The sequence below is a fragment of the Acomys minous genome (assembly GCF_964271855.1).
Source record: "Acomys minous genome assembly, chromosome: 3".
NCBI classification, from domain to species: domain Eukaryota; kingdom Metazoa; phylum Chordata; class Mammalia; order Rodentia; family Muridae; genus Acomys; species Acomys minous.
Window position 1 is genome coordinate 138180889 of NC_140485.1, and position 27224 is coordinate 138208112.

General features: G+C 42.0%; 1 protein-coding gene and 1 long non-coding RNA gene across 5 annotated transcripts in view; both read left to right on the top strand.

Moving 5' to 3' along the window:
• LOC311594610 overlaps positions 1-27224 on the top strand; it is a 130518-nt gene that overhangs the window by 78614 nt on the left and 24680 nt on the right. The gene's annotated exons all lie outside the window — the stretch shown is intronic.
• Positions 1085-26421, top strand: WTAP (WT1 associated protein). 3 transcript variants are annotated; one of them, XM_084776453.1, is made up of 8 exons: positions 1085-1375; positions 6227-6264; positions 8829-8884; positions 11743-11801; positions 13071-13198; positions 17523-17701; positions 23595-23749; positions 25184-26421. In XM_084776453.1, the coding sequence occupies exons 2-8, from the start codon at positions 6235-6237 to the stop codon at positions 25762-25764; spliced, it is 1188 nt and encodes a 395-aa protein (XP_084632579.1). In that variant the 5' UTR covers positions 1085-1375; positions 6227-6234; the 3' UTR covers positions 25765-26421. The 3 variants fall into 3 exon arrangements, with proteins under 3 accessions (XP_084632579.1, XP_084632581.1, XP_084632580.1); XM_084776454.1 differs by lacking the exon at positions 1085-1375 and adding an exon at positions 1453-1609; XM_084776455.1 differs by lacking the exons at positions 23595-23749; positions 25184-26421 and adding an exon at positions 17921-18729 and having other exon boundaries at positions 1093-1375.

Here is a 27224-nt window from a genome sequence, read left to right on the forward strand (position 1 = left end):
CCCTCTTTTTTAAAAAAGGATTTATTAACTATTTATACAGTATGTCTTCCCACTACAAGAGGGTAGCAGATCTCACTACAGATGGTCTCGAGTCTCAATGTGGTGGCTAGGAATCAAACTCTGGACCTTTGGAAGAGCTGACAGCGTTCTTAATCTCGGAGCCAGCTCTCCAGCTTGGTTAACCTTTAGGCTACGTAAAATGTGAAATTTCAGATAGGTGTCGTTTCTACCTTTTAACTCCTAGAGTCATCATCCTCTTTTTGAGTAGCTAAGTTTCTGCAATATACTTCCAACTTTCCACTATGTGCCTGCATACATGCGTGTATGTATTTCTACACCTTGCTTTATTCACTTAAAGGACACATAACTATTCATGTCTGCACCCTCACCAGGCAACGGGATTTCAATGTATATTTCCGTTATAAATCATGTCGATCCTCCTATGATATATTTAAGGATCTCTTCTCTGAGAACCATGTGCTCACGTCCTTCCTCGTTTTCTTTAGTTTTCCAAAGCCCCTGCGACGTAAACTGCCAAAGTTTTCTCTAGCCGAGTGGGACTACACCATGGCCCCTTTGATCATCTGGTCTATACTGTAATTGTATCCTCATAAATGACCTCGGCCAGGACACCTTTACCGGGGATTAACAGCTGTCATAAAGCCAGCTAAGCCGACCAAGCCACTCTGCTGTTCCATCGGTGCCGAGTCACGTCGTTCTTGTTGGAGCCCAGATGCCTGTCTTATTGGAGTGCGTTCGATTTACAGAACCTGTCCTCGGACTCCAGAACCCTCACGGGGCCGCTTTCCCCGCGCTTCCGGTCTGCGACCTGCCCTAGAGCTGCACAGACGCGCAGCCTCCCTGTTCCCCGACCCACGCCCACAAACGTCCCGGGGTGCGGAGCCCACGGCCGCGGGGAGTGCGGCGGCTCCCAAGTCCCCCAAACTTAGAGTGAGGGAGCATCCAGGCGTGGAGCCGCCGTCTCCGTATTCCGGCGACGGCGCGCGGAAGCATCCCGCGCGGAGGAGTGCTGAACAGCCAATCACGGGCCGCCGGCTGGGATTCCTCCGCCCAGGCCGTGCTGGAGCCGCAGGTGGCCCGGCCGAGCGTGTCCAGCGGCGGCCGCCGTCCCGAGATGCCTCGCGGGTGACCTCCGACCTCGCGGGCCCGCCCTCCTCTCCGGCCGCTTCCCACCCGAGCCGGGCTGCGCTGGCGGAGCCCCTACGGGGCAGGTGCGGGACTCCGCGGACGGCCTCGGTGCGGCGGCGCCTCCACGACCCGAGCCCCGAGCGGGCCGGGCCGGCCTCCCCTCGCCTCTCCTCACCGGAGGCGCCCGGCGGGGTGACCGAGGCGGTGCCCGAGAGGCGCGTCGCGGGTGAGTGGGCCACGGGCGGGGTGGCGGCGGCGGGCTCGGGGCGGGGCGCGCTCAGGCGGGGCGGGGCCGGCGGCGGGGCCTGGTTTCCTCCCTCAGCGCCATTTTGTAGCTGCGAGACCCGCAAATAAAGGCTAGCGCCGGGGCTGCGGCGGGAGGAGCCCGGGGGCGCCGGCGGCGGCGGCGCGGCCTCGGCCTATGTGACTGACGGCGCCCGCGCAGCCTCGGGCTGGAAAGGTGGGTGCGGCGAGCCGCGGGACAGGCCGGGAGGGCCTGCGGGGCCGGGATCGAGGCACGGCCGCCCGGGACCCGGAGAAACGCACGCCGGGCCCGGAAGGCGCCTGGGCCCGGGGCCGCGCAGGCTTCCCGTTAGTCAGAGCGGCTTGCTGCCTGCAGGGACGCTTACACCGCTTCGGGGCCGTTTTACTTCCCTCCCTTGCGGCTGGGGACAAGGCGGGCGTTCCCGCGGCCGGGGAGGCGGGGAGGCCGGAGGCCGGAGGCCGCCCTCTCGGGGCTGACTGGCCATGCCGGTCCTTTCCCCGCCTCTGTCGCCCCCTCCCACCTCCCCGGGCTGGTTCCCGGGGACGCCAAGGATTGTTCTGTAGGGAACAAACGGAGGGTTTGGGTTTTCTTTTTCTTAAACGAATTTTACGCCACGCATGCAGTAGCTTGTTAATTGCAGCCAGGTTCTCCCGTGGACTTTCATTTGCGTACGCATTGTGAGAATACTTGAGTTCTGTTTTGTCTTTTGGGTTTTTTTTTGACAGCTTTGCGAATTTTTTCATGAACTTTTAGTCTAGTTTTGCATCTCTGAAAGGCTGATTTGACCATATTTAAAATTGTTTTTCATAAGATAGTGACTGCACAGTGGGAAAAGGCCTGAGTTTCTGTGTTTGTATACATGTTTTCTTGAGGCGGGGCCACCTAGGGATGGAAAGCTAGGCCTTGTGCAGGCTAGGCAGCATTCTGCCATTGAGCTATTCCCCCAGCCCACACACAGCCTGGTTTGATAATGAGGAAGTCAGTTAATTTGACCCCAAAGGACTAAGACGCGGTGAACATGTTACAGCTTCAAGGAGCATGTTATAGTCGTTAACTTTTATATAGTTTATTTAGTCGTAAGTTTTACTTAGGCTCTTTTCATCGTTTTCCCTCTAACATAGCTTTTTAAATTTAGTTAATTTTATTGTTTCGAAAGATAAGTGGAAGTCACAGATCTCTCTCTCTCTCTCTGTCCCTCCCCCCCCTCTGTCGCACACACGCACGCACCCCGCTCTCCCTTTTCTTATTTTTTGAGCATTGGGGATGGAGAGGTGGCCCAGCAGTTAAGAGCACTTTTTGCTCCTCCAAAGGACTTGAGTTCGCATCACCCAGATGACGTCTTGGCTTGAGTTTGCCCTCAGCTCCAGTCCCAGGGATTCCAACTGTTGTTTTCTGACCTCTGTGGGTGGCACCGGGAAGGCACTTGGTGCACATACATACACACATGCAGAACATTCATAAAGTCATACATCTTTGTAAAATGACAGGTAGTTTGGTTTTGGTTTTTGTTTGGTTTTTTTTTTTTTTTTTAGACTGAGCATCAGGTTTTTTCATAGGTAAACATGTAGTCATTTAAAACTATTGAAGCCTGAGACATTTTCGAGGTAGCTAGGTTTCATTCATTCACTCATTCATTCATAGCTCCTTGGGCAAGTTGAGGAAAGATTTCGACCCACTAGGTGGTTTCTGATGTGGTTACAGCTGGATTTTAAGGATTTTCAGTTCTTCACTCCTAGGCAGATGAGTGTTTGTACACTATTTAAATTATGGTTTGTAATAGCCTTTTGATGTATTTGGACAGAGCATTGACACTTCCGAGGTCCCTCCTGTCTTGATTATTGCTGTATAATATAGTTGAATTACTTGTCTCCTGCTCTTTAGAAGTTTTATTTTAGTGGTCCTTAACAAAATAAGATGTAAGGCAGTATTTAACTATCTCCCACTTTCTTTCTCTAAATACTTAATATTTCTTGGGGGAAATTTTCAGTATTCTTATGTAAGCCGTTGGATATAGTGTTAGGCTCTTCCATCAGACTAGAATTCATTCTTACCAGTGTTCCCTGACTTAGAGACAAAGTTGGTGGAGTTTGTTAATATTTGTTAATTTTTTTCCATGTTGATTGTGTTCAAGCACTCCTTGTTTTGTGTAGTGTTTTTATGGTACCAATAACAGATGTGCAGCACTGTGTGCACCAAGCAACACTGGTATTCTCTTTGCTGAAGAGAATATTGAAGCCCCGAGAGTTGAGTGACTTGTTCACATACATGTAGCTGATTGAACTAGTGGTCTGGTTTCTAAATAGTCCCCTTTTCCTGCAGTACTGAGGCTCCACAGATGATGGATATTTTTATATCCATTGTGATGTATTTCAGTAAGACATATACATACATGCCTTCTTGCATAAGTTACATTGGCCTTTCTCCAGAAAGTACGAAGTTGCCTAACTTAGGATCATAGTGTTACGATCTGGAATGTCAGGCACCTAGTGAACTAAAACTGAATTCCATAATCTAAGCTAGGTATCAAGAGTAGATGGCCAAAAAAAAAAAAAAAGTACATGGCATTCAAAATTGAGATATCATTATCTTTGAATTGTCTACACAAATAACTTAAATTTTGAAATATAATTATTCTATTTTATGTATATGAGTGGTTTTGCCTGTGTATATGTCTCTGTACTGGGTCCATGTAGTGCCCTTGGAGGTTCAGAAGAGGATGTCAGATCCTCTGTCGTGGTTATGACCTGTAATGTGGGTATTGGGAATTGAACCCCAGTCCTCTCAGAGAACAGTATTCTTAACTTCTGAACCATCTCTCCAGCTGCTTTTTCACCTTATGTAATTTTAAAACCAGTGATCTTAGATGTGTTGGAAGGTTGGCAAACTGGTCATGTTTGAGTTTTTCAGTTTTGATTTGGTTTTTAAGATGATGTGTCTATACAACCCTGGCTGGCCTGCAACTTCCTTGCTATGTAGAACTTGAAAATCTCCAGCCTCTGCGCAGTGGCGCACGCCTTTAATCCCAGCACTCGGGAGGCAGACAGGTGGGTCTCTTAGTTCAAGGCCAGCCTGGCCTACAAAGCAAGAAACTCTGTCTGGAAAAATGAAAAAAAAGAATCAACATAACAAAGTTTTCAGTTTAATAGTTTAGAATTTTGTGACAGAGTCTCTACGGCTTTGTCTGTCTGGAACTCTGAATGCAGGCTGGCCTCAAAACACAAGAGATCCACATCCCATCCTTCCAAAGGGCTCAGATTTGAGGGATATGCCACCACACCCAGCTTATAGTTAAAGAGTTTTTGATAGCTATAGGTAAGTAAAATAAAATGGGAAAAATAGCTAAAGATGTAAAGGAACTTTGATGAATATGCTGTGAGAAACAGAACTGTTTTTGATTCCTGGTTAAATTTGAATATTAGAAGATAGCAGGAGCTGGGCAGTGGTGGCGCACGCCTTTTCCAACAATCAGGAGGCAGAGGCAGGTGGATCCCTGTGAGTTCCAGGCCAGCCTGGTCTACAAAGCGAGTCCAGGACAACCAAGGCTACACAGAGAAACCCTGTCTTGAAACCACCCTCCCCCTCAAAAAGAAGATAGGTGTGTTCATTATAAGAACTTTTATTAAAGATTTATTTTTAATTGTATACTATGCATGTGTTCACGGAGGTCAGAGGTGCTGGAGTTGTGAGTCACCTTATGTGGATGCTGAGATCTGAACTTAGGTCTAATTTGAGAGCAGCTACCTGCTGAGCCATCCCTCCAATCCAAGACTCATGCCTTATTGTGTAGTTATTACTTCAAAACAATTCAGATTTTAAAAAGTAATGCCCCCCCCCCAAACTGACTCCAGTAATAGTAATGGAATCTTCTAATGAAAGCTTTATATTTGTTAGGTTAGCTGTCCCTATTCTATTTATTTCCCAACTTGCAGTGTTATTTAAGGTACAATAAGCAATGACCGCTACTAGCATTCATTCTAAAAAACAGTAGCATGGAGTGGTTCTCTTGAGTTGCCTGAATTTTGTGTAAATATATCTAAAGAAGCTAATTTTGAAACTTAGGTTACTTTGACATGCACTTCTATGGTATAAGCATATTTTCGTTAAGGTGTATGCCGAATATTTAGTGTCATTTGAGCAGCGTATTACATGATGGGTTCTGCCTCACTGTCTACACACAGTGCTGTGGAAGTCAAGGCCAGGAAACTGCTGCCTTCTATCCCTTCAGCAACGTGCCTAGACTGCCTTCTAAGGCCTGGCTGACTGTCAACATTTTTATTATTTATTTATTTATTTATTTATTTTTGGTTTTTCGAGACAGGGTTTCTCTGTGTTATCTTGGCTGACCTGGACTCGCTTTGTAGACCAGGCTGGCCTCGAACTCACGGTGATCCGCCTGCCTCTGCCTCCCGAGTGCTGGGATTAAAGGCATGCGCCGCCACGCCCGGCCTGTCAACATTTTTAAAGGAACGTCTAAAAAAAAAATTACATAACCACAATAATGAAGGATGTTAGCAAAGAGGAAATATAGTGGAAGCTAGAGGAGGTACTCATATCTTTGTGCCTTTTTTGAGGGTGTCCTGGGCTAACAATTAAAATGTGATGAGTCCTAGGTTCACTCCATTTCACTGCAGTGAATGAATTGATCAACCAACCTATTGTGAAATACAGGATTATTTTAGTAACTATATTACACTAACATTTGTTAATAACTAGTTTGAAAGAAACAATTTTAACTTTGGGGGGAGAAACTTTAATTGAAAGAAAATCAACTGAAAATCTTTTCCCAACACTCTTCCCCCCCCCCCCTTTTAGGGTGCAAGATGACCAACGAAGAACCTCTTCCTAAAAAGGTATGTTTTAGCAGTTTCAAATACTTCTTTTTTAAGTTTAAGGGACTATGGCCTTATTTTTCACCTCTTCTCTCTTGTTCTTTGCATCAGGGGCTGCAGAGTGTGAGATGTGTATCTGTATGTGCTCAGAATGATCACAACTTTTAGAATGTATTACAGTGTTCCTGTGATTTTCCTTTTTTTTTTTTTTTGAAAGTTTTAAATTTTTATGTATTTATTATGTATACAGTATGCGTTAGATCACATTATAGATGGTTGTGAGCCATCATGTGTTTGCTGGGAATTGAACTCAGCACCTCTGGAAGAGGAGACAGTGAGTGCTCTTAACCACTGAGCCATCTCTCCAGCCCTGTCAACTTTAATTCTTAAGGTGTGTTACATGAATATTTACACACACACACACACACACACACACACACACACACACACACTTTGTAAACATTTCACAGATTGTGTATGTGAGTATTCCTGTTTTCTCTATGTTGTTAACCCTCAGGGTTGTAACTTAAATCTCTCCACTTGTATATTTTTCAAGCTACAGCTAGTTAGTTCTTATAGTCTCTCTTTATTTCCTAACTTTTGATTTTTCTGGTTCTAAGCTGAATTTGGCTATTATTACATTTATATTATAAGTTAGTACATATGCCTTGAAGTTTTATTTAAAAATGATATAATATATGGGGAAAATTGTGATTCAGTTGGAAAAACATTAGATATTTAAATGATCAATTTAATGTCATAATAAAGGTTCTTTTCTATGTCCCCTGTAGCTCCCAAATATGACACAAAGACCTACTACATTTATAATAAGCTTGCAAGTACCACAACCTGGCAGATACCATGTATTCTAACTCAACTATGCTAACCTGACCTACTTCCCAGCCATGTGCCCAGTTACCTGTCGTCCCTTCCCTCTCTCCCCGGGAGCCCCAGACGTAGAATGGAAGTACCCCCTACTGTCTCTTCTGCCTAGTCATAAATTCTTCAACTTCTTTATTAGCCAATCAGAGATAATTGGGGCATAAATTTTACACAGCATTGAGACAGGCTGTTCCTCAATAACAATGACAGTACCAGAGTCTGTTAGCATTTAGCTCACAGCAGGTTCAGCAATTAACAATCCAGTGTACAGAGACTCACCTTAATACCATGTAAATGAAGGTCACCTCTACACTGTCATATATATTATATAAAATTCTGCCTTAAGTTTGGAGTCACATTACTCCTCAAGTGAGCGAAGAACTAAGTGTTGAGTGATGTGGGAACTGTCTTTTGTTTTCTCTAGTTTAATGTTTCTTTGTATTATAACACTGGTGTTTCAAATTAATATTTAGACCTTATAAAAACATTTTTTGGTTTTTCAAAACAGGGTTTGTCTCGGTGTAGCCCTGGCTGTCCTGGACTCGCTTTGTAGACCAGGCTGGCCTCGAACTCACAGAGCTCTCCCTGCTTCTTCCTCCCCGGTGCTGGGATTACAAGCATACGCCACTATCCCCGGCTGATAAGTTTTTAAAGATATTCAAAGATGTTGAGCGTCTTTCAATACCAACATCTAGGTTAACTAAAACCAGGAAACTGGTACATTCACAGTTTGTCAAACATTCTGTGTGTGAGAACTGCAATTCTGTCACATGTGCAACTTTGTGTGACAACCACCAATCAAGATAAGCATCTGAATCCTCACCACAGGGCTCTCCTTACAGGCACTTTCACCCCCTCCCTCCTTCCCCAACTTGTAATTATAATCTGTTTTCTGTTTTTTTAACTTCCTGAGTGCCTTCATAAAGAAAATCATGCATGTGTGTCCTTTTGAAATTATTTTTTCACTGGTAACTTCTTTAACATTTGTTTCATTTATCAATAGTCTTATTTCTAACTTACTGCTGAGGAGTGTTGTATAGTATAGCTGCATCATAGTTGTTCTGTTTTTGTTTCATATTCGTTATTTTTCTGGTTTTTCAAGACAGGCTTTTTCTGTGTGCATTTGACTGTTCTGCAATTCGCTCTGTAGCCTTGACTGTCCTGGACTCACTTCGTAGACCAGGCTGGCCTTGAATTCATAAAGAGATCCACCTGCGTCTGCCTCCCAAGTGCTGGGATTAAAGGCGAGCGCAACCACAACCCTGCTGTTTCATAGTTTTACAAACATTTAACTGTTAAAGGACACTTGGATGAGCCCAGTTTTGGACTGTCAAAAGTAAAGCTTGCTTCTAAGTGTTGGATTTCTTTGGGCTGTATGCTCAAGAATACAACTACTGGGTCATTCATGTAGCATGTGCATTTTAATCGTCTTGTTTTGGCTTTTTCATTTTTAGTAGGGATTTTTGTTTTTGTTTTTGTTTTATAAATTTTTGTGTATCTGTATATTGTGGGGATGCCCCGAGGTGAAAAAAAATGGTGTTGGGACCCCTGGAGGTGGAGTTGCAGGCAGTTGTATACCACTAAGCTGTCTTTCCATTTCTTTTAGTTTAAAAGGAGCAGTCAGGGTATTTTTTAGAGTTGCTCCTGTGGCAACAGTTCTGCACTCTGGAAGAGTATTCAGTCCATTTTAATTTTCTTTGTAGGTCCGTCTGAGTGAAACAGACTTCAAAGTTATGGCACGGGATGAGTTGATTCTAAGGTAAAATGTTCTTTCATCAAAATTCTATTTACTATATACGGTGACTACTATGATACCTTATACCTCTGTGGTTTGGGTTTGCCTGTTTTGTGGATTATGTTTGTTTGAGGCAGGGTCTTCCCATGGAAGTTAAGACACCCCTGTGGTGCCGGGCGTGGTGGTGCATGCCTTTAATCTCAGCACTCTGGAGACAGGCAGGGGGATCGCTGTGAGTTCAAGGACAGCCTGGTCTACAAAGAGAGTCCAGGACAGCCAAGGCTACACAGAGAAAGAAACTCTGTCTCAAACAAACAAACAAACAAAAGATCCCCCTGTCTTAGCCCACCAAGGGCTGGGAATACAGGCAGGCACCACTACAGTATCTGTCATGGTTGTGCTGTTTTGTTTATTTGTTTGGGGATTTGGGTTTGCTTCTTTGTTTTTTAGGAATTTGGGGGTAATGTTTGGGTTTGTTTGTTTGTTTGTTTGTTTTGAAATAGCGTTTCTTTGCTTAGCTCTGGCTGTGCTGGAACTTGCTCTGTAGATCCCAGATGGCCTGGAACTCACAGAGATCCATCTGTCCTTAATCCTGAGTGCTGGGATTAAAGGCATGTGCCTCCATCACCTGGTTCAGTCTGTCATGGTTTTTAAATGTTAATATCCTCAAGTCACTTAGTAGGTTTTATTGGACATGTTTCCTGTGGTTCTTCAGCAAGAACTATGACATTAGCTTAGGTGATTTCTAGATTGACACAGAAACCAAATTTTCTTGGAGCGCTAAAACACTCAGGTTGGCTATGAAAGAAGCATTTATGCTTAATATTGTAGCTTGATAGAGGATGTGTTCAGTTTAATAAATCAGCAGGCAAGATGGCTCAGTGGATCAAGGCCCTGTCTCTGCAAACCTGACTGTAGCCTGAGCTCAGTCCCTAGAACTCACATAAAGCTGGAAGGAGAAACAAAAAACTACACAAAACTGTCCTCTTCCATACGAGTACCGTGGCAGGTATGAGCTCACGCACAACAGTAAATAACTTTTTACTTAAAACTATAGGCATGGATATTCTTTGTATATATAAGTTGGCCTTAAATTGTAGATCTGTGTCTGCTCAATAGTCTTTTTAAAAAATACTTATTTATTTTAAGATTTAGTGTGTATACAGTGTCCCTGCCTGCGTGCCAGAAGAGGACACCCAATCTTATTATAGATGGTTGTGAGCCACTATGTGGTTGCAGGGGATTGAACTCTGGACATTTGGAGGGGCAGCCGATGCTCTTAACCTCTGAGCCATCTCTCCAGCCCTCAGTATTATTTTAATACAGTTTTTCTTCTTTTGTTATGTAACATTTTAAAAGTTACAATCAAAGGATGATTCTCCACCTCCTCCCTGTCCATTGGTTTTTCTTTTTGTGGGGGGAGGGGTGGTAGTGGTATTGTGTTTTTGTTTTGTTTTGTTTTTGTGAGACAGCGTTTCACCTAGCCTTGGCTGTGCTGGACTCACTTTATAGACCAGGCTGGCCTTAAACTCAAAGAGATCCGCCTGCCTCCGCCTCCCGAGTGCTGGGATTAAAGGCCTGCGCCACCACGCCTGGCTGCACTCCTTGGTTTTTCATGGCAATGTTTCTCTTGTTTCTTTCCCTGTGTAACCCTGGCTGGCCTCAAACTCTGATCCATTTGCCTCTCCCTCCTCAGTGTAGGACTAAAGGAATGTTGCCACCACACCCATCCCAAAGGAATGGGATGTGATGGGTAGCTTTGTATATTTGGGTTTTTTCAAGACAGAGATTCTTTGTATAGCTCTGGCTGTCTGGGATTTAGCTCTGTAGACCAGGTTGGCCTCAGCCTCACTCAAGTGCTGGGATTAAAGATGTGTACTCCCACTAGCTAGCCTAATTTTTATCTTATTTTATGTGTATGGGTGGTGTTTTGTCTGCATATATGTCTTATCTGTGTACCACTTGCCTGGTGCCCAGGGAAGCCAAGAGACAGGACTTAAGAGGTGTGAGCTGCTGTGTAGTTGCTGGAACTCAAAACATGGGTCCTCTGGAAGAGTAGCCAATGTTCTTTAACAACTGAGCCATCTCTCCAGCTTCTGGATTAAATCCCACTCCCACACAGAGTTCTCTATGTCGCCCTGGGTGGCCTTGAACTCACAGAGATCAGCCTGCCTCTGCCTCCTAAGTGCTGGGATTAAAGGCATGCACCATCACTGCCTGCTTCGTTTTTTTTTTTGTTTGTTTTGTTTTGTTTTGTTTTGTTTTTAATTTTATATACGAGTGCTTTGTCTGCATGTACACCTGTGTGCCAGAAGAGGGCATCAGATTTCAGTATCAGACAATGCTCTTTGACTGCTGAGCCATCTCTCCAGCCCATTCTTTTTGGTTTGCTTTGGTTTTTCAAGACAGGGTTTCTCTGTGTAATCCTGGCTGTCCTGAAACTCTCTTTGTAGCTGGCCTTGATCTCACAGAGATCCACCTGCTTCTGTCTCCTGAGTGCTGGGATTAAAGGTGTGCGCCACCACACCCTGCTCCTTTTTGTTTTAATACAAGATAATGTTGGCTAAGTTGCTAAACTGGCCTGGAACATGCCATCTCCTTCCAGCTTTCCTAGTAACTAGGATTGTAGGCAGGTGACCACCATGCCCAATTTATCTGTGTTCTTTTACCTTGATCTAACTTCTTTTACCTGCCTTCTGTAAGTTGAGAAGAAACAGTGAGGCTAATGAATTTTATTGCTGGTTAAATTGTGTTTGTGATTATCTCAAAGTTAAAAATAATATCCTGCACAGTTTTGGTCTTATGACTGTGGGTATGATTTTCTGGTATATTTAATACAGGTGATATCAATGTAGCCATTAATATGAATTTGTTTTTACTAGATGGAAACAATACGAAGCATATGTCCAAGCTTTGGAGGGGAAGTACACAGATCTGAATTGTAAGTTTGATCTTTCTAAATAAAGATTGTATATTGTCTTTTGAAAACTTGTTACAGAGTAAATCAGCTTTGTTGAAGCAGATGCAGGGGCTTTGTTGTAAGAGCTGTGTCTAGACGCTGTAGGAATCTAGGAAATGGAATGAATGATGTTTGAGAGGTGATATTTTTTCCCCTGATAAATCCCAGGCACCATGAAAAGACAGATAATGTGTTTTCAAAATTAAGTACAAGTAGGATAACTTAACTACTTTGAACTTTTGATGTGTGCCCATGTTCTACACAGGATGTTAATTACATGAACTGTTAGCATAGAAGGGACAGTGAATAGAAGCAGTGATGGAGTTGTGAGAGCCTGAGTGACACTAGGATATAGCTCTTTGTGTACACTTTTCAAAATCTGCCAAACAACAAACTTGATGCTTTAAAACAGCAACTGTTGGTCTAGTCCTGTCACTGAGTTAGAGTAACATACTACTGTGAAGTATAATAACTACTATCACTCTCCCAGTCTAGATAACTGCATCTTCCAAAATGTTAATAATTGCATGGCTACATTACTCATATAGGCATGACTTACACAAGGTTATGGTGCTGTTTGTTCATGTAGTCAGTGGCTTTTGCTTTATGTTGCTTTTTGAGACAGAGTCTTATGCTATGTAGCAGAAGCTGTTCTGGAACTTAGGATCTCTGTACCACAGCCTCTTGAGTGCTGTGATATAGACTGGTTACTGCCATACCAGGCGAGTTAATGTCTTTGTTATATTGAGTAGGTTGGATTGTATCGTTGGGATTTTTTTTTTCTTTAACATTTATTTATTATGTATGCAGTGCTCTGTCCTGCATGTACACCTGCAGGCCAGAAGAGGGCATTAGATCGTAGATGGATGTGAGCCACCATGTGGTTGCTGGGAATTGAACTCAGGACCTCTGGAAGAGCAGCAGTCAGTGCTCCTCTGAGCCATCTCTCCAGCTCAATTATTAGGATTTTTATAAATACTAAATGCACTATAAGTGAGTATAGATACTGTGGTTGATGGTGTTTACGTGGGAATGATGAAAGTGCAGAAACAGCTCAGTGGTATTATAACATCTTTGCTTCCTAGGGGAGTTCTCATGATCAGGAACAAACACCTTTGTTTCAAAATAGTATGAAAACTTAAAGGCAGTGAGTTTTTAAATTATTCTTGACAGATAGAACTTTGTTTTGGTTAGTTCAGTTTGATCTTGAAATGAGTTTGTAATGTTTTGGATCTCTCTTCATTTACTCAGCAAACGATGTGACGGGCTTAAGGGAATCTGAAGAAAAGCTGAAGCAGCAACAGCAGGAGTCTGCACGCAGGGAAAACATTCTAGTCATGCGGCTAGCAACGAAGGAACAGGAGATGCAAGAGTGTACTGTAAGTATCTCAACGTTGTAATCTGTAGTTGAGTCCACACCACTGCAGGTTATTTTTAAATAGTGGTGATGGTGAATATAAGTGCATATTCCGTAAAGGATGGAATGGAGAGTGGCTGGGAGAGGAGGGTCCTACGTGACCAAGGGGTCTTAGATGCTTGGTTTTACTTTGATTCCTAATTTTGATGTGGTTGGATATTTTTTGCCAGACCTAGACAATTAGTGCTACCTACATCTGAACCTCCAACTATTGTTTATTCAGTGGCACTTTGACTCATTGTGTGGTCGAAGACTTTGTGTGTGGGGGTACCCCATCACCTTTTGAGGTTTTTTTGTTTTTTCTGTTGTTTGATTTTGTTTATTTTTTGGTTTTTCAAGACAGGGTTTCTCTGTGCAGCCTTGGCTCTCCTGGACTCGCTTTGTAGACCAGGCTGGCCTTGAACTCACAGCGATCCACCTGCCTCTGCTGAGTGCTGGGATTAAAGGCATGTGCCACCATGCCCGGCTTGTTTTGTTTTCTTAACCATAACCTTTTCTTGTCATATTTTTAATATTTATTTTTATTTTATGTGGTTGAGCATTTGGCCTGTGTGTATGTCTGCACTGCATATATGCTTGGTGCTTGTGGAGGGCAGAGAGGGCATTGAAGCTCCTGAAAGTAGAATTAGTAACGGTTGGGATCACCAAGTACGTTCCAGAAGCTGAACTGCGCAAGGTCCTTTGCAGTGCGGTCAGCGCCTTAAGCACTGAGCTGCCTCTCCAGCTCTGGTCATGTTATTTATGCCTGCTCCTAAATAGAGCAGCCATTGTTTTTCTAGTTACAATTCAGAGGTGAGGCTTTGCAGGCAGCACTGGGAACAAAACACAAAGGGCGGGCACATAAGTTAGAGTTTTAGGTAAGGTTGAAACCTGGTTAAGGGCTTGGGGATTTAGGTTTTATCCTAGATATAAGTAACAACTGGAGTTTTTTTTAACTTTAAGGAATTTTTAATTTTTTTGTTTGTTTTTTGTTTTCTGTGACAGTGTGTCACTATGTAGCCATGGCTATCCTGGAACTCCTATGTAGACCAGGCTGGGCTTGAACTTGCCTCTTCCTCCCCAGTGCTGGGATTAAAGGTGTGCACCCTAGCTGGCTACCAATGGATAATTTTACAGCAAGAGATTTATGGGGTTGATTAGCTGGTATCTCTTATAGATGACTGGCTTGAATATGGAAGGTAGATGTCTGTCTGTCTGTCTTTATTTTTTCACTCTTGTGTGCTTGAAATATGTGGCCCAGCCCTAGACTCTCTAGTAACTGAGGATGATTGTACTTCCGATTTTCCTGTCTCTACCGACTGAGCGCACCAACATACCTTGTTTGTGTGACTTTGTGCATGCTAGGCAACTGTCCTACCAAGTGACACCCACAGCCCCTAGGAGATTTGAGACCACTTAAATCATACAGAAAAGTCACTGGTAGCTGGGAAGGATGTGATAAGATAGTATTTTAGGCATAGTCAATAGACTTGATCAGTTAGATTTTGTTGGAGAATGTATTTAAGAATCAACCATAGGTGGGGCTCAAGTTTATATTATCTGACTGACTGAAAGAGATGGAATTTAATGCATAGTGTTAAGAAAACAGGAGGTGCAACCTTAACTCTTCATCCACCCCAGGTAAAGAATGATTAATAGTGTTGGCAGGCTAGAGAGTTGGTTCACCTGTTAAGAGTTCTTGTTGCTCTTGAAGAGGACCCAGGTTCAATTGTCAACAGCCATAACTCCATTCCCAACAGATCCAAACCCTTTTCTGACCTTTCTGGGTATTGGGAACATAGGTGGTGGTACATGTAGGTAAAACACTCATATTAAAAAATGAATAAATCTTTTTGGTTTTGTTTTTAAAGACAGGTTCTCTATATCCCTGGCTGATCTGGAACACACTGTCTAAACCAGGCTGGCCTCAAACTCATATCTGCCTGCCTCTGCCTATGAGTGTTAGGATTACAGGCATACACCACCACACCCGGCCAAATGAATAAATATATAAAAATAGTGTCTGGCCAAAAGTTAGTTTTTGTGAAAGTACAAATTGTGAGTTGTTAATTTAGCAGTTAGAAAGATACTGGGCTATTTTAGTAGGGCCTCTTTCTGTTGGAGTTAGGGATGGGAATAAGAGTGTAGAAATTTAAACAGGTAATGATAATTTCAGATAGTAATGCAAGTCTAAGGAAATGTCTGTAAGGGTTCAGGGCCTGAGTTTAATCCCCCAGAGCCTTGTAAATTGTTACACATGGGGAGGTGTATTTATAATTCCAGCTCTAAGGAGACAGGCCAGTGGAGTGAGGAGATCCCTGGGGTTTCCTTGCCATACATCAGCAAGTGGCAGGCCAGTGACACTTTTTCTCCATTGTCTGAAGAAGGAAAAATAGAAGAGGTTTACACCGAGGCTAACATCATGCTTGTTGTTCTCTGGCCTAAATAACTTGTTCAGTAAAGTTTTACTCAATGTGGAAGTCAGAGGACAGCTTGCAGCAATTGGAGATTGAATGGGGTCAAGAGACTTGACAGCAAGTGCCTTCACCCACCGAGCCTTCTTGCTTAAGAGGCTATAGAATTTTGCTAACATAAAACTATAATGTTACTACTGGGTTGTTTGTTTGTTTGGTTTTGGTTTTTCAAGATAAGGTTTCTCTGTGTAACAGCTCTAGCTGTCCTGGAACTCACAGTGATCCTCCTGCCTCTGACTCCCAAGTGCTGGGATTAAAGGTGTGAGCCCCCACCACTCCTTACTACTGTTTTTACATTTAGAAGTGGAAATTATATTAAGTTGTAATCTTGTAACTGGGAGTTCTATGTAGAATAGTTGGCTTAGACAAAAAGTCAGGTAAGACCTCACCAGTCCTTCTATAATAGAATTTTTTAAACTCTGCTTCTTTTTAGCAGTTGTCAGTTCCTTAATAAATAGTGTTGCTTGGGTTTAGTTTGTTTTGAGACTGTCTCACTACATAACCCTGGCTGGCCCAGAATTCCCTGTAGATCACACTGCCTCCCAAGTACAGGGATTACGGCATGTACCACCATGCTCAGCTTGTGTTGGTTGGTTGGCTGGCTTGGGTTTTGGTTTAATGTATCAATTTTGCTAATGCATGTGTCGGTGTGGCTTTCTGCTGGAGGATGCAGAGGTATTGCCCCAGACCCCAGACACCCCCAATACACACACTCAAGTAGCTTGGGCTGCCCAGTGTGGGTGCTGAGAGCTAGAACTCTTCATCCTCTTCCTCTATAAGAGTAGGTAGTGCTCTTAACTGTTGAGCATGGTGCCACCCTTGTTTGGTTTGGTTTGGTTTTTCTTTTTTTCAGACAAGGTTTCTCTATGTATCCCTGGCTGTCTTAGAACTTGATCTATAGGCCAGGCTAGCCTAAAACTCAGATCCACCTACCTCTGCCTCCCAAGTGTTGGCATTAAAGGTGTGTGCCACCAGTGCCCGTCTTATACAGCCCTTGTTGTTTGGTTTGGGTAGTACTGTTTTGATTGCAAAGTGAAATGTAACCTCATGAATTGCCTTACCAAATCCTTGATTTTAATTTCTCCCTTTTTGGTTTCCTTTTGTGTTTCTAGGGACCAAAAACCTAGGGCCTTGTGTGAGCAAAGCAAGTGATCTACTAGGCTGCACCCCCAGCCTTTGGTATCTTTGTTTTGTTGAAACAAGGTCTTGTTTTGTTTTCCAAGCAGGCCTTATGCTTAAAATCCTCTGCCTCTACTTCCTAAGTGCTGGAATCGTAGGCTAGGCATGTACCATCATGCTCTGTTTTTGTTTGGTTTGTTTGCTTTGGTTTGTTTTTTTGAGACAGGGTTTCTTTGGATCTCGACTTTGCTCAGTTTTTTGGTTTGTTTGTTTGTTTGGCTTGTTTGGGGGGGGTGTTTTGTTTTTGTTTTTGGAGACAGGGTTTCTCTGTGTAGCCTTGGCTGCCCTGGACTCATTTTGTAGACCAGGCTGGCCTTAAACTCACAGTGATCCACCTGCCTCTGCCTCCTGAGTGCTGGGATTAAAGGAGTGCGCTACCACGTCTGGCGTCTTATGATCAGTTTTAATTGGCACTTTTTCTAGATTTTGTTGTTGTTTGAAATTGTGTGTATTTGTGTGAGGATTGGACTCAGGGTCTTGCTCCACGTGTACTGTCTGTTACAGAGCTGCATCCTTAACCTTAAGGAGATTTGATAGTAGAGGATACAGACCTAACAAATAGAGTGACCAACTGTCAAGCTCATAAAAGGTATTTCCCATCTTCTTAAAGCTTTCTTTTGATTTGGTGGTAATTGTTTCTTTTGCTTTACACAGACTCAAATCCAGTACCTCAAGCAAGTCCAGCAGCCGAGTGTTGCCCAACTGAGATCAACAATGGTAGACCCAGCGATCAACTTGTTTTTCCTAAAAATGAAAGGTGAACTGGAACAGACTAAAGACAAACTGGAACAAGCCCAAAATGAACTGAGTGCCTGGAAGTTTACGCCTGATAGGTAAACAAATCATACTCCCCAGTCAAGACTTCCCTGACAGTCCCACCTCGAGAAAGCTATGGTGGGACAGCCAAGTACTCGTTTCCACACCAAGACTCAGACTTTTTGAGCCAAAAAAAGCCACATTTTTATACTGTCCAGCTTGTATTGGTTAATGTAAAACTGACCAGATGAACCTTGTGTTTCAGCTTCTTTCTCTTCCCCCTCCCCTTGCTTCAGAGGCCTGATGCCGTCGGACTATTCCGAAGAAGAGGCCATCTCCGAAAAATTCCCCTTCTAGGACATGTAGACATTTGAGAAATGTTTCTGTTTGAAGAAAATAGAGGGAAAAACAGAAGTCTTAAGTCTGTGGCACACTGTGTCTTCAGACAGTTTGGAGGATTGAAAACCTAGAGGTTTAAAATCATGAATTGAACATGTAAAATTTCAGTAAAATGTAAAAATGGAATATGCATCGCTCTTAATCTTGAGCATAGTGACTTAGAGACACTGCACATCAGTTATGCCAATAAGACTGTGGACTTCATGATTGTTGAACTACTGGGTCAAAACTCAAATGAGCTGAATTTTGCTTTTAAAGGGTATATATGCTAAAAACCAACTTCTAATAGCTGTGAGACAATCAAGTCATAGCTACCAGTACAAGTAGTGCATATATTTATCCATTTAGCTCTGAGCTCTATACTACATAATGGAGCTTACATTTATGTGGTTTTTATTAATGGTTTGTTCTTTGAATGGTTGTGGAAACTGTAGATAACCTTAACCAAGGACTGTACAAACGTGAAGGTGTGGTCTCACACTTCAGGTTTAAACTGTTCGAAGCATTATAAGCATTCATTTCACAACTAGATTGTATATGGTATTGGCTGTGATGAGACTCCGCTATTCAGTAAACCCTCATCTCATTCAGCAGGCACATGTTAAACAGCATTGTCTTTGGTGTTAAATGGGGGAATGTGTTCCTTCATTGTATTTGGGCCTTCTGTATTGATCTCTTGATATTAAATTAAATGTGCCTTGAAATAGCTGGGTTTTTTTTAAATACAAGGAATACTCTGATAATTTTGTTGTACTCTTAATATTTTACTTTGGGGGACTATGGAGAGCCCATCAACACTTTGGAAAAAATTATTCTGTGCTCTTTAAAGTAAAGGAAAAGGCTGTCTCGTTTAAAAAGACTTTATTCCAGATGGTATAAAAGACAAGGAGACTTGGCATTTGGCCCCAGGATATTGCAGTAGAACATAATGTGGGACAGTCTCACAAGGTACCTGTCAGAAGACTGGGGAAATAATGTGTTGGAACTCTGGGCTGGCCCAAGTGAGATGTGTGACTTGAACAAAGGTATAGTGATCATTTCTAGCGAACTCATCTGCTCATTTAGAGAAATGAGGCATTATGCTCTTCATGCTTCCATCCAGTCCTGGAGGTGAATTTTTTTCGTCTATAAGTCACCAGTTTGAATTTTCGCTTGGTGATAATGGAGTCTGAGATGAGTAGAAGATAAATGTTCCAGCATGCCCCAACGCTTAAGTGCAGTTTTAACAAGGGTGACTTAAGTTCTCTCTTATTCGTTCAAATCAATTGTAAGTATCTTGTATGTTTGTGCTTTAGGGAACTGATTGTGGGCAGGGGTGGGTTGGAGGAGTGATCTGTATGACTTTTCAGGAACAAGTCTGCTTCTAAAATTGTCACTGGGGGTTTGGAGGGTAAGTAACCAATCTGTTTAAAAATAGTTTGTGACCAAATTGCATCTTTTTTGTTTATTTTATGCATTCTCAGATGATGGTAGAAATAGCCCTAACTATATTCTTAGTAGGTTAAGTAGTTATTTGTGAAATGTATTACCAACGTGTACTGAAATTCAGCCAGTCTTTCTCTGCTACTTGGCTACAATAACTTTGAGGCCTGTGAGCTTGCTTTCTTGTTATTGTTAAACTTCTCTCTTAATTAGACAATACATACTCATGTATACAATTGAAATATTAGAGAAAGGTGGGAGATGGAAAGTATCACTCCTGGACCTGATGTCGACCTGCCCCATTCTGCTCTGCAGGACCAGTAACCACTGCTAAATATCTTGGGTATCATCAAGATAATTTGTGCATAAGCAATGATTTTATGTATACTGGTTTAAAAGAAATGTAATCATACCGTACATACATATTCTTCAAGGCTTTATTTTTCCTCCATTTTTATCTTTGGGTGTTTTTAGCATATCTACATTACTACCCTTTTAATGGTTACTTAGTATTTCTTTTTATTAGTCTTACTTAACAACTCATAAATGGAGGTTTTGTTACAAAATTAAATCATATGCCAGAACAAATCAAGTACTATAATTTGAAAATAAGTAGTGTTTAATTGGTAATCAATGTGGAATGACTCAGATGATTGGGTCTTGAGGTATATTTTGTGTATATGTTATTCTCCCTCACCCCCTTTGCTTCCATTCTAATTTTGAGGGGTAAAGATTTTTTTTTAGCTGGCTGTTGTGGCTCATATCTTTAATCCCAGCAGTGGTGAGGCTGATGCAGTAGGGTAGGGAATTCAGGGAGTGTATTCATAGATTCTGTCTCAAAAAGTAAACAAAAGAACTAATAAAAGATGGACTGTGGGGCTGGAGAAATGGCTCAGGTTAAGAACACCTCCTGCTCTTCCAAAGGTCTTGAGTTCAATTCCTGGAAACCACATGGTGGCTCACAACCATCTATAATGAGATCTGGTGCCCTCTTCTGGCATGCAGGTGTACATGTAGGCAGAATATAAAGTCCTTAGGTATTTCCTACTACTTTGGTTATTTGGTTTTAGGAGTCATCCTAACACTTAGGAGGCAAAGGCAGGCAGATCTCTGACAGTTCAAGGCCAGCGAGGGCTTCACATTGAGACTCTTAATCCAGTGGTTAAGAGCACTGACTGCTCTTCCAGAGGACCCAGGTTCAAGGATCCAGAAGCATCTACATTGTACCTTACAGCCATGTAAAACTCCGGTCCAGGGGATGTAACATGCATGCTTCCTTCCAGCACCAGCATACATGTGATGCATAGACAGACTTACATGCAGGCAAAACACCCATACACATGAGAAGACAAAAAATATTTTTGAAATACAAAGGCTTTTGCTTTTTATATATGTGTATATCTTTAAATGAATGAATGAGTGATTTGTCTGTATTTCTGTCTGCACCATGTGCATGTGGAGGCCAGAAGAGAGTGTCAGATCTCTTGGAGTTGTAGTTACCGAAGGCTGGGAGCCACCATGTATGTGATGGCAATCAAACCTGTGTCTTCTGGAAAAGTCGCCCATGCTCTTAACTGTTGAGCTAACTTTCCAGCCCCTATTTAAAAAAATAAAATAGGGCCGGGCGTGGTGGCGCACGCCTTTAATCCCAGCACTCGGGAGGCAGAGGCAGGCGGATCGCTGTGAGTTCGAGGCCAGCCTGGTCTACAAAGCGAGTCTAGGACAGCCAAGGCTACACAGAGAAACCTTGTCTCAAAAAACCAAAAAAATAAAAAAAATAAAATAAAATAAAATAAAATAAAGGAGAGACCTCTGCTGTCATTTTAAAAAACATTTACTTGTAATTAAGTTCTCTTTCTACTAATTTTGTGGGGCTGAGGGTTGAAGCTAAGGCCTTGACCACACTAGAGAAGCACTACACAGTAGAACTATGCCCTAAGCCTTTTCTTTCCTGGAGAGTACTTAGGATTGAACCCCTGGCCTCACTTGCTAAACTCCACACCCAGCCTCACTGTATTTTGTGTGTGGAGTTTGTTTATGTGTTGTGGTGACCACAATTTTATACAGCACAATTACTAACATAAAATTAAAGTAGTTTTGAGGTGTCTTATCTAAGTAATTTTAGAGGTGATTTTTGAGACAAGATCTTGTTTGATGTTTTTCTAGTGGGGTCAAGTGACCAATTAATATATTTTACACTTCATTAATTCATAGAAAAATAGAAATTTCTGGTTGGAAAAAAATCTGATGCAAACGATTGGGAGAAACAGTTGACCAGGCATAGTGACACCTGTCTTTAATCCAGTGTTTGGGAGGCAGAAGTGTGCAGATTCTGTGAGTTTGAGGACAGTTGTTCTAAGTCAGCCAGGGATAAACTCCTGTCTATGTCTCCCCCACCACCACTTTGTGCGTGTCTGTGTGTGTGTGTGGTATTTTGAGAAAGGGGTTTCTGTGTAGCCCTAGAAACCACTCTAAACCAAGCTGGTCTCAAACTCATAGATCCTCTTGACCCTGCTGGGATTAAAGACAGACACCACTATGCTGGGCTAGATCCTGTCTCAAAAAAGAAAAAGAAACAAAAAGTGAGCAGTCAGGTAGAATGAAGGAGGAGATCCACTGTCTTTGGCAGTGATGTGTGTGCACATCGTGTTTCCTCATTAACCTCGAAGTACTTGTTCAGTGGAGGCTAAAGTCTGGGGAGTTTTACAGGAAATGGGGAAAGGGGATCTGGAGCTACAGTCACTGAAGGGAATGTGCTAGACAAATGAAAGGATTGTGTGCGCTGAAGGCTGCTTTCTACCTTGGCTCCTCTGAACAATAGTGACCCAGGTTCTTTTGTTCCACAAATATCTGTAAGGACATTTTAATAATTTTTTGTTAGTGAACTATGCTATAACAACATAAGCTATCGGTTAAGAAAACCTGCAACATTATCTGCAAGAGTTTCTCAAAGTACTACTGTTTTTAGGGTTCTGGTATTTTCTAGGATCAGATGAATTCTGTGTATCTGGCAAGTGTAAGTCCCACTAGAAATAAGAACAGTACAGTACAAAAGTGTTTTTATCCAATGAGTTCATTCTGGGTTTAGCCCAAAGAGAAGAATGTTGCATTGTCCCTATGCACATCTCAAAGTTAGTATTGGAATTACATATTTAAGTCAAAGAACCTTTCAGGTTATTTCTACTGTTACTACTAAGGCTAAAAGTAGTAAGATTTTGCTGGATTGTTCCTTGCAGTTTTGGTTACTCAGTTGTTGTATGAGTTGAATAGCATAGGCAAAGGCTGGTCAAAAGAAGGGCACTCCAATCTGACAGGTAAACCAAGGCTTGGAAAACAACCCACACTTTTGTAATTTGGGATTATACTGTCTTAATCACATGCCAGTATTAAAATGTACACAATCATAGTGGCTCACACCTGTAATCCTAGTACTTAAGAGGTAGGAGGATTGCAGTCTACTACATGGCAAAAAAAAACCAAACAAATAAAAATTTATGTCCTAGTTAAAAGATTCTTAGAAAAAAACCTACCTATTAAAAGGAGTCCATTATGTGTGTTTCCTAGTAAGACTATATTCTCATTGTTTTATAGGTATTTATAGGCAATGAAGGGGGGCATATATTTGTAATTGATACTACACCTTTTTTTTTTTTTTAAGATTTATTATGTATACAGTGAATATTAGGTCGCATTACAGATGGTTGTGGACCACCATGTGGTTGCTGGGAATTGAACTCAGAACCTCTGGAAGAGCAGTCAGTGCTCTTAACCGCTGAGCCATCTCTCCAGCCCCTATACCTACTTTTAAAAGAACCTTCCTGCTGGATGAAGCTTAGACCTTCAGTGTTACATTAACAGTTATATCCAAGATACATATTAAATGGCCTGCTTACACCTCAAATGATAGTTGATACGGTGAGAACAAAAAGTAGCATTTGGCACTTTTTGTTTAAGGTTTATTTTTGCTGCTCTGTTGGTAAAATACCGAAGTACAGAAGATGGACATGTTCCAGAAAAGAAGATGGTAATTTCAGGGTGGCATTCCTGTGACATAGTTATGTTCTGTATGTGTACATCTACTGTAATTGTGAGCAACGGCGATAGAGAGCTTTGTCTTCATTTTGTGATGATTGGCTCTTTCCTTTACAGCCAAACAGGCAAAAAGTTAATGGCGAAGTGTCGAATGCTTATCCAGGAGAACCAAGAGCTTGGAAGGCAGCTGTCCCAGGGCCGTATTGCCCAGCTTGAAGCAGAGTTGGCTTTACAGAAGAAATATAGTGAGGAGCTTAAAAGCAGTCAGGATGGTAAGGGGGTTTGTTGTTTAAAGTTTGCTTTAAGCTTTGCACTGGCTCTTTATAAAAGGCTGCCAGGCCTGTGGTAGACAAGACTCTCTGTATGTTGTTCTCAGGTGCTGACTTCCTAAGATTGTGCATGCAACACCTACCATTGACTTGTAAAACAAAGCCTTTAATGTTAGGGTGTCCCTGGGGTACTAACAGTATATTGGGAAAATTTTGTAAGATAAAGGTGTTTTAAGATATAAAAATTGATACTCAGAGCCAGGCATGGTGGCGCACGCCTTTAATCCCAGCACTTGGGAGGCAGAGGCAGGCGGATCGCTGTGAGTTCAAGGCTACACAGAGAAACCCTGTCTTGAAAAAACAAAACAAAAAAACTCAGTGCTTGAGTATCTTTAACCGTTTTTCTTAAGTATAAATCTTGGAAACACTTGGCAATTCCTGTGGTCAAACGGTAACTTAGCTTCCTTAAGTTCTTTAGCGAGAAGGGGATTCAATATTTAAATTTGCTGAGACAAACCAAATGTGATTGTTACCAAAGTCTTTATTTTTTGTCCAAGTATAGCTACATTTTTTTTCTTGTTTTGTGAAGTGGATGAATAGTAAGAAATAGAGCCACACTGTGAACATGTAAACTGAGGCTCAATGTAGTTGATGGTCGTTCTTAAGCTTTTACTGTGTATAAACACGTGAAGTGGGAGATGTTATGTAGCAACATATTGAGAGGTATTTTTCTTAAAGCTAGAACTTTTGTGGACCTGTGTATTTTAGCAGTCCCCAGGTATCTATGCCACTGTGTTTTTGTATGTGGAACAGACCTTGATTAGTACACATACTTCGTTGCCAACACTGTGCTGAGGGCTGGACATGCTGTAGATTTAACTTAAGGCATTGGCTAAGCGTAAAGAGAAGGGGCCTTAGGATCAACACAGCTAGATTTTACAGACTGTGGTCAATTGTATGAGGCAGGATGGTTGGAATCAATTTTACTTGTGGACTCCTTCTTGAATGGTGATTAAAATTCCAAGTAAATTCTTTTAAGTATGCTAATTCAGTTTCAGAACAGTATATACTTGGTAAGCATTTGTTGACTATATAATATTTAAGGGGATGGAGAAGTAGCTCAGTGGGTATAGTGTTTGCCTTCGAGTATGAGGCGGTATATCCAGCAGCGGTATAAAAAGCTGTGTGAAGGATGTCTGTTACTCCAGTGCTTGGGGGTGGAAAGGTGAATTTTGGGGTGTGGTGGTCAACTAGTTGAGCCAAAATGGTAAGTTCCAGGTAGTGAGAGGTTAAGCAGTAGACGACAGACACCTGATGTTGATTGGCCTCTGGCCTCTTATGTATATACATATACAGGTGAGTGCATGTATACACACAGAGCACAGAATGTTTTAAAATGTTAAGATATTAAAATAGGTTTGACTCTCCTTTGCACAGAACTGAATGACTTCATCATTCAACTTGACGAAGAAGTAGAGGGTATGCAGAGCACCATTCTAGTTCTTCAGCAACAACTGAAGGAGACGCGACAGCAGCTGGCACAGTACCAGCAGCAGCAGTCTCAAGCTTCAGCCCCAAGCACCAGCAGGACTACATCTTCTGAACCTGTAGACCAGGCAGAGGCCACAAGCAAAGACTGCAGTCGTCTGGCAAACGGACCAAGTAATGGCAGCTCCTCCCGCCAGAGGACGTCTGGGTCTGGATTTCACAGGGAGGGGAGCACACCTGAGGATGACTTTCCTTCTTCAGGGAATGGTAATAAGGCCTCCAACAGCTCAGAGGAGAGAACTGGCAGAGGAGGTAGTAGTTACATAAACCCACTCAGTGCGGGGTATGAAAGTGTAGACTCTCCCACGGGCAGTGAAAACTCTCTCACACATCACTCAAATGACACAGACTCCAGTCATGACCCTCAAGAGGAGAAAGCAGTAAGTGGGAAAGGTAATCGAACTGTGGGTTCCCGCCATGTTCAGAATGGCTTGGACTCAAGTGTAAATGTACAGGGTTCAGTTTTGTAATATTTTTCCAGCAAATTTTTATACAGTGTCATTTAATTTGGGAGAGGATACCGTCAAAAATTAATGCAAACTTTTGTCACAATTTGCCTTTTTGTGGATGTTTTTGTTTTGTTTGATTCCTTTTTTTCTTTTTCTTTCTTTTTCTTTTTTTTTTTTAATTGCTTCAATACCTCTGCCACTTTGAAAATCGTAACAGTTAATTACTTTGAGCGTTGCTAAAAGGAATTTTGTGTAGGGTCAAGTTATTTTTCTATGAGTTAATGTGAAGTTGTAAATGGGAATCTATAACAATGGTGTCTGTATAAGTCTGTGTCTGTTTAGCCTGTGCTGTGTAAGGGCATTCTTCCTCACGCTGTTCTATACTTACGCACCATTCAGACGTGTTAGAGTAGATGTGGGCTTATGACTGCAAGTTTGCCCAGTGCAGTAGTTCTTATCACTAAAAAGTTGGACTTGAGTCCTCTAGTAGTTTCCATGTTAGATAGCTTTCCACCAAACATGTGTGCATTCATCCTTAGGTGACTGAATGTTTAAGAAATCTGTGTGCATAGTTACTAAGTTTTTATGAACTGTTGTGTCCTGTTAATGCATATTGCCCTGTGACTCCAATATATCTCACCTGTACTGACCAAACCTAAATAAAAAATTTTATTATGAGTCCTCTGCCTGGTTTTCCTTTTTTTTGGGGGGGGGGGAGGGTAGCAGTTGCCATTTATTTTTACTGAATTGCTGAATTCCTACTCACCTAGTAACGTGTGTGTGTGTGTTATATGTATGTTTACCCTCGAGACCTGATTCCAGAGAATTAACATATCTTTACTGAGGGATGCTTCTTTTAAAGCACTGGCCAAGTAATACTTTTTCTTAAACAGCATCCTTACATGCATCCTATGTATCCATAAGGAAGTCTGTGAACATGAAGATGTGAGAAGGTTGTGAAAGGTTGTTGCAGTTTGTCTTACTCTTTGTTAGTATAATTAGTAATACTAAGTATGAGGCCTTAAGGTGTAAGTTGTCTCTAGATCTGCAACTTAGATGGTTATGATGTAATTTTTTTTCTATGAGCAATAGGATTCTTGAGTAACTTATAATCAAAGAACCTTAGAAGTGAAGTCTTTCCCCCTTTTGTTTTTTGAGACAGGGTTTCTCTGTGTAGCTTTGGCTTTCCTGGACTCACAGACATCCACTTGCCTCTGCTTCTCAAGTGCACCGCTACCACCTGGCCTTTTGTGCAGTCTTAGGTGAATAAAACCTGTATGATTTTAAATAAACTTTTATATAATTAACCAGTTGGATATATGCTAAAATACTCCCTTGATTTATCAAATACTATGTTTGGCTTTATTGATGTGTGTGTGTGTGTGTGTGTGTGTATACACACACGCATAGATACACATATCCTTTTACCCAATTTACATAAATTTTCTATCCTGGTATGTAATCATTCATGTACAAGAGCC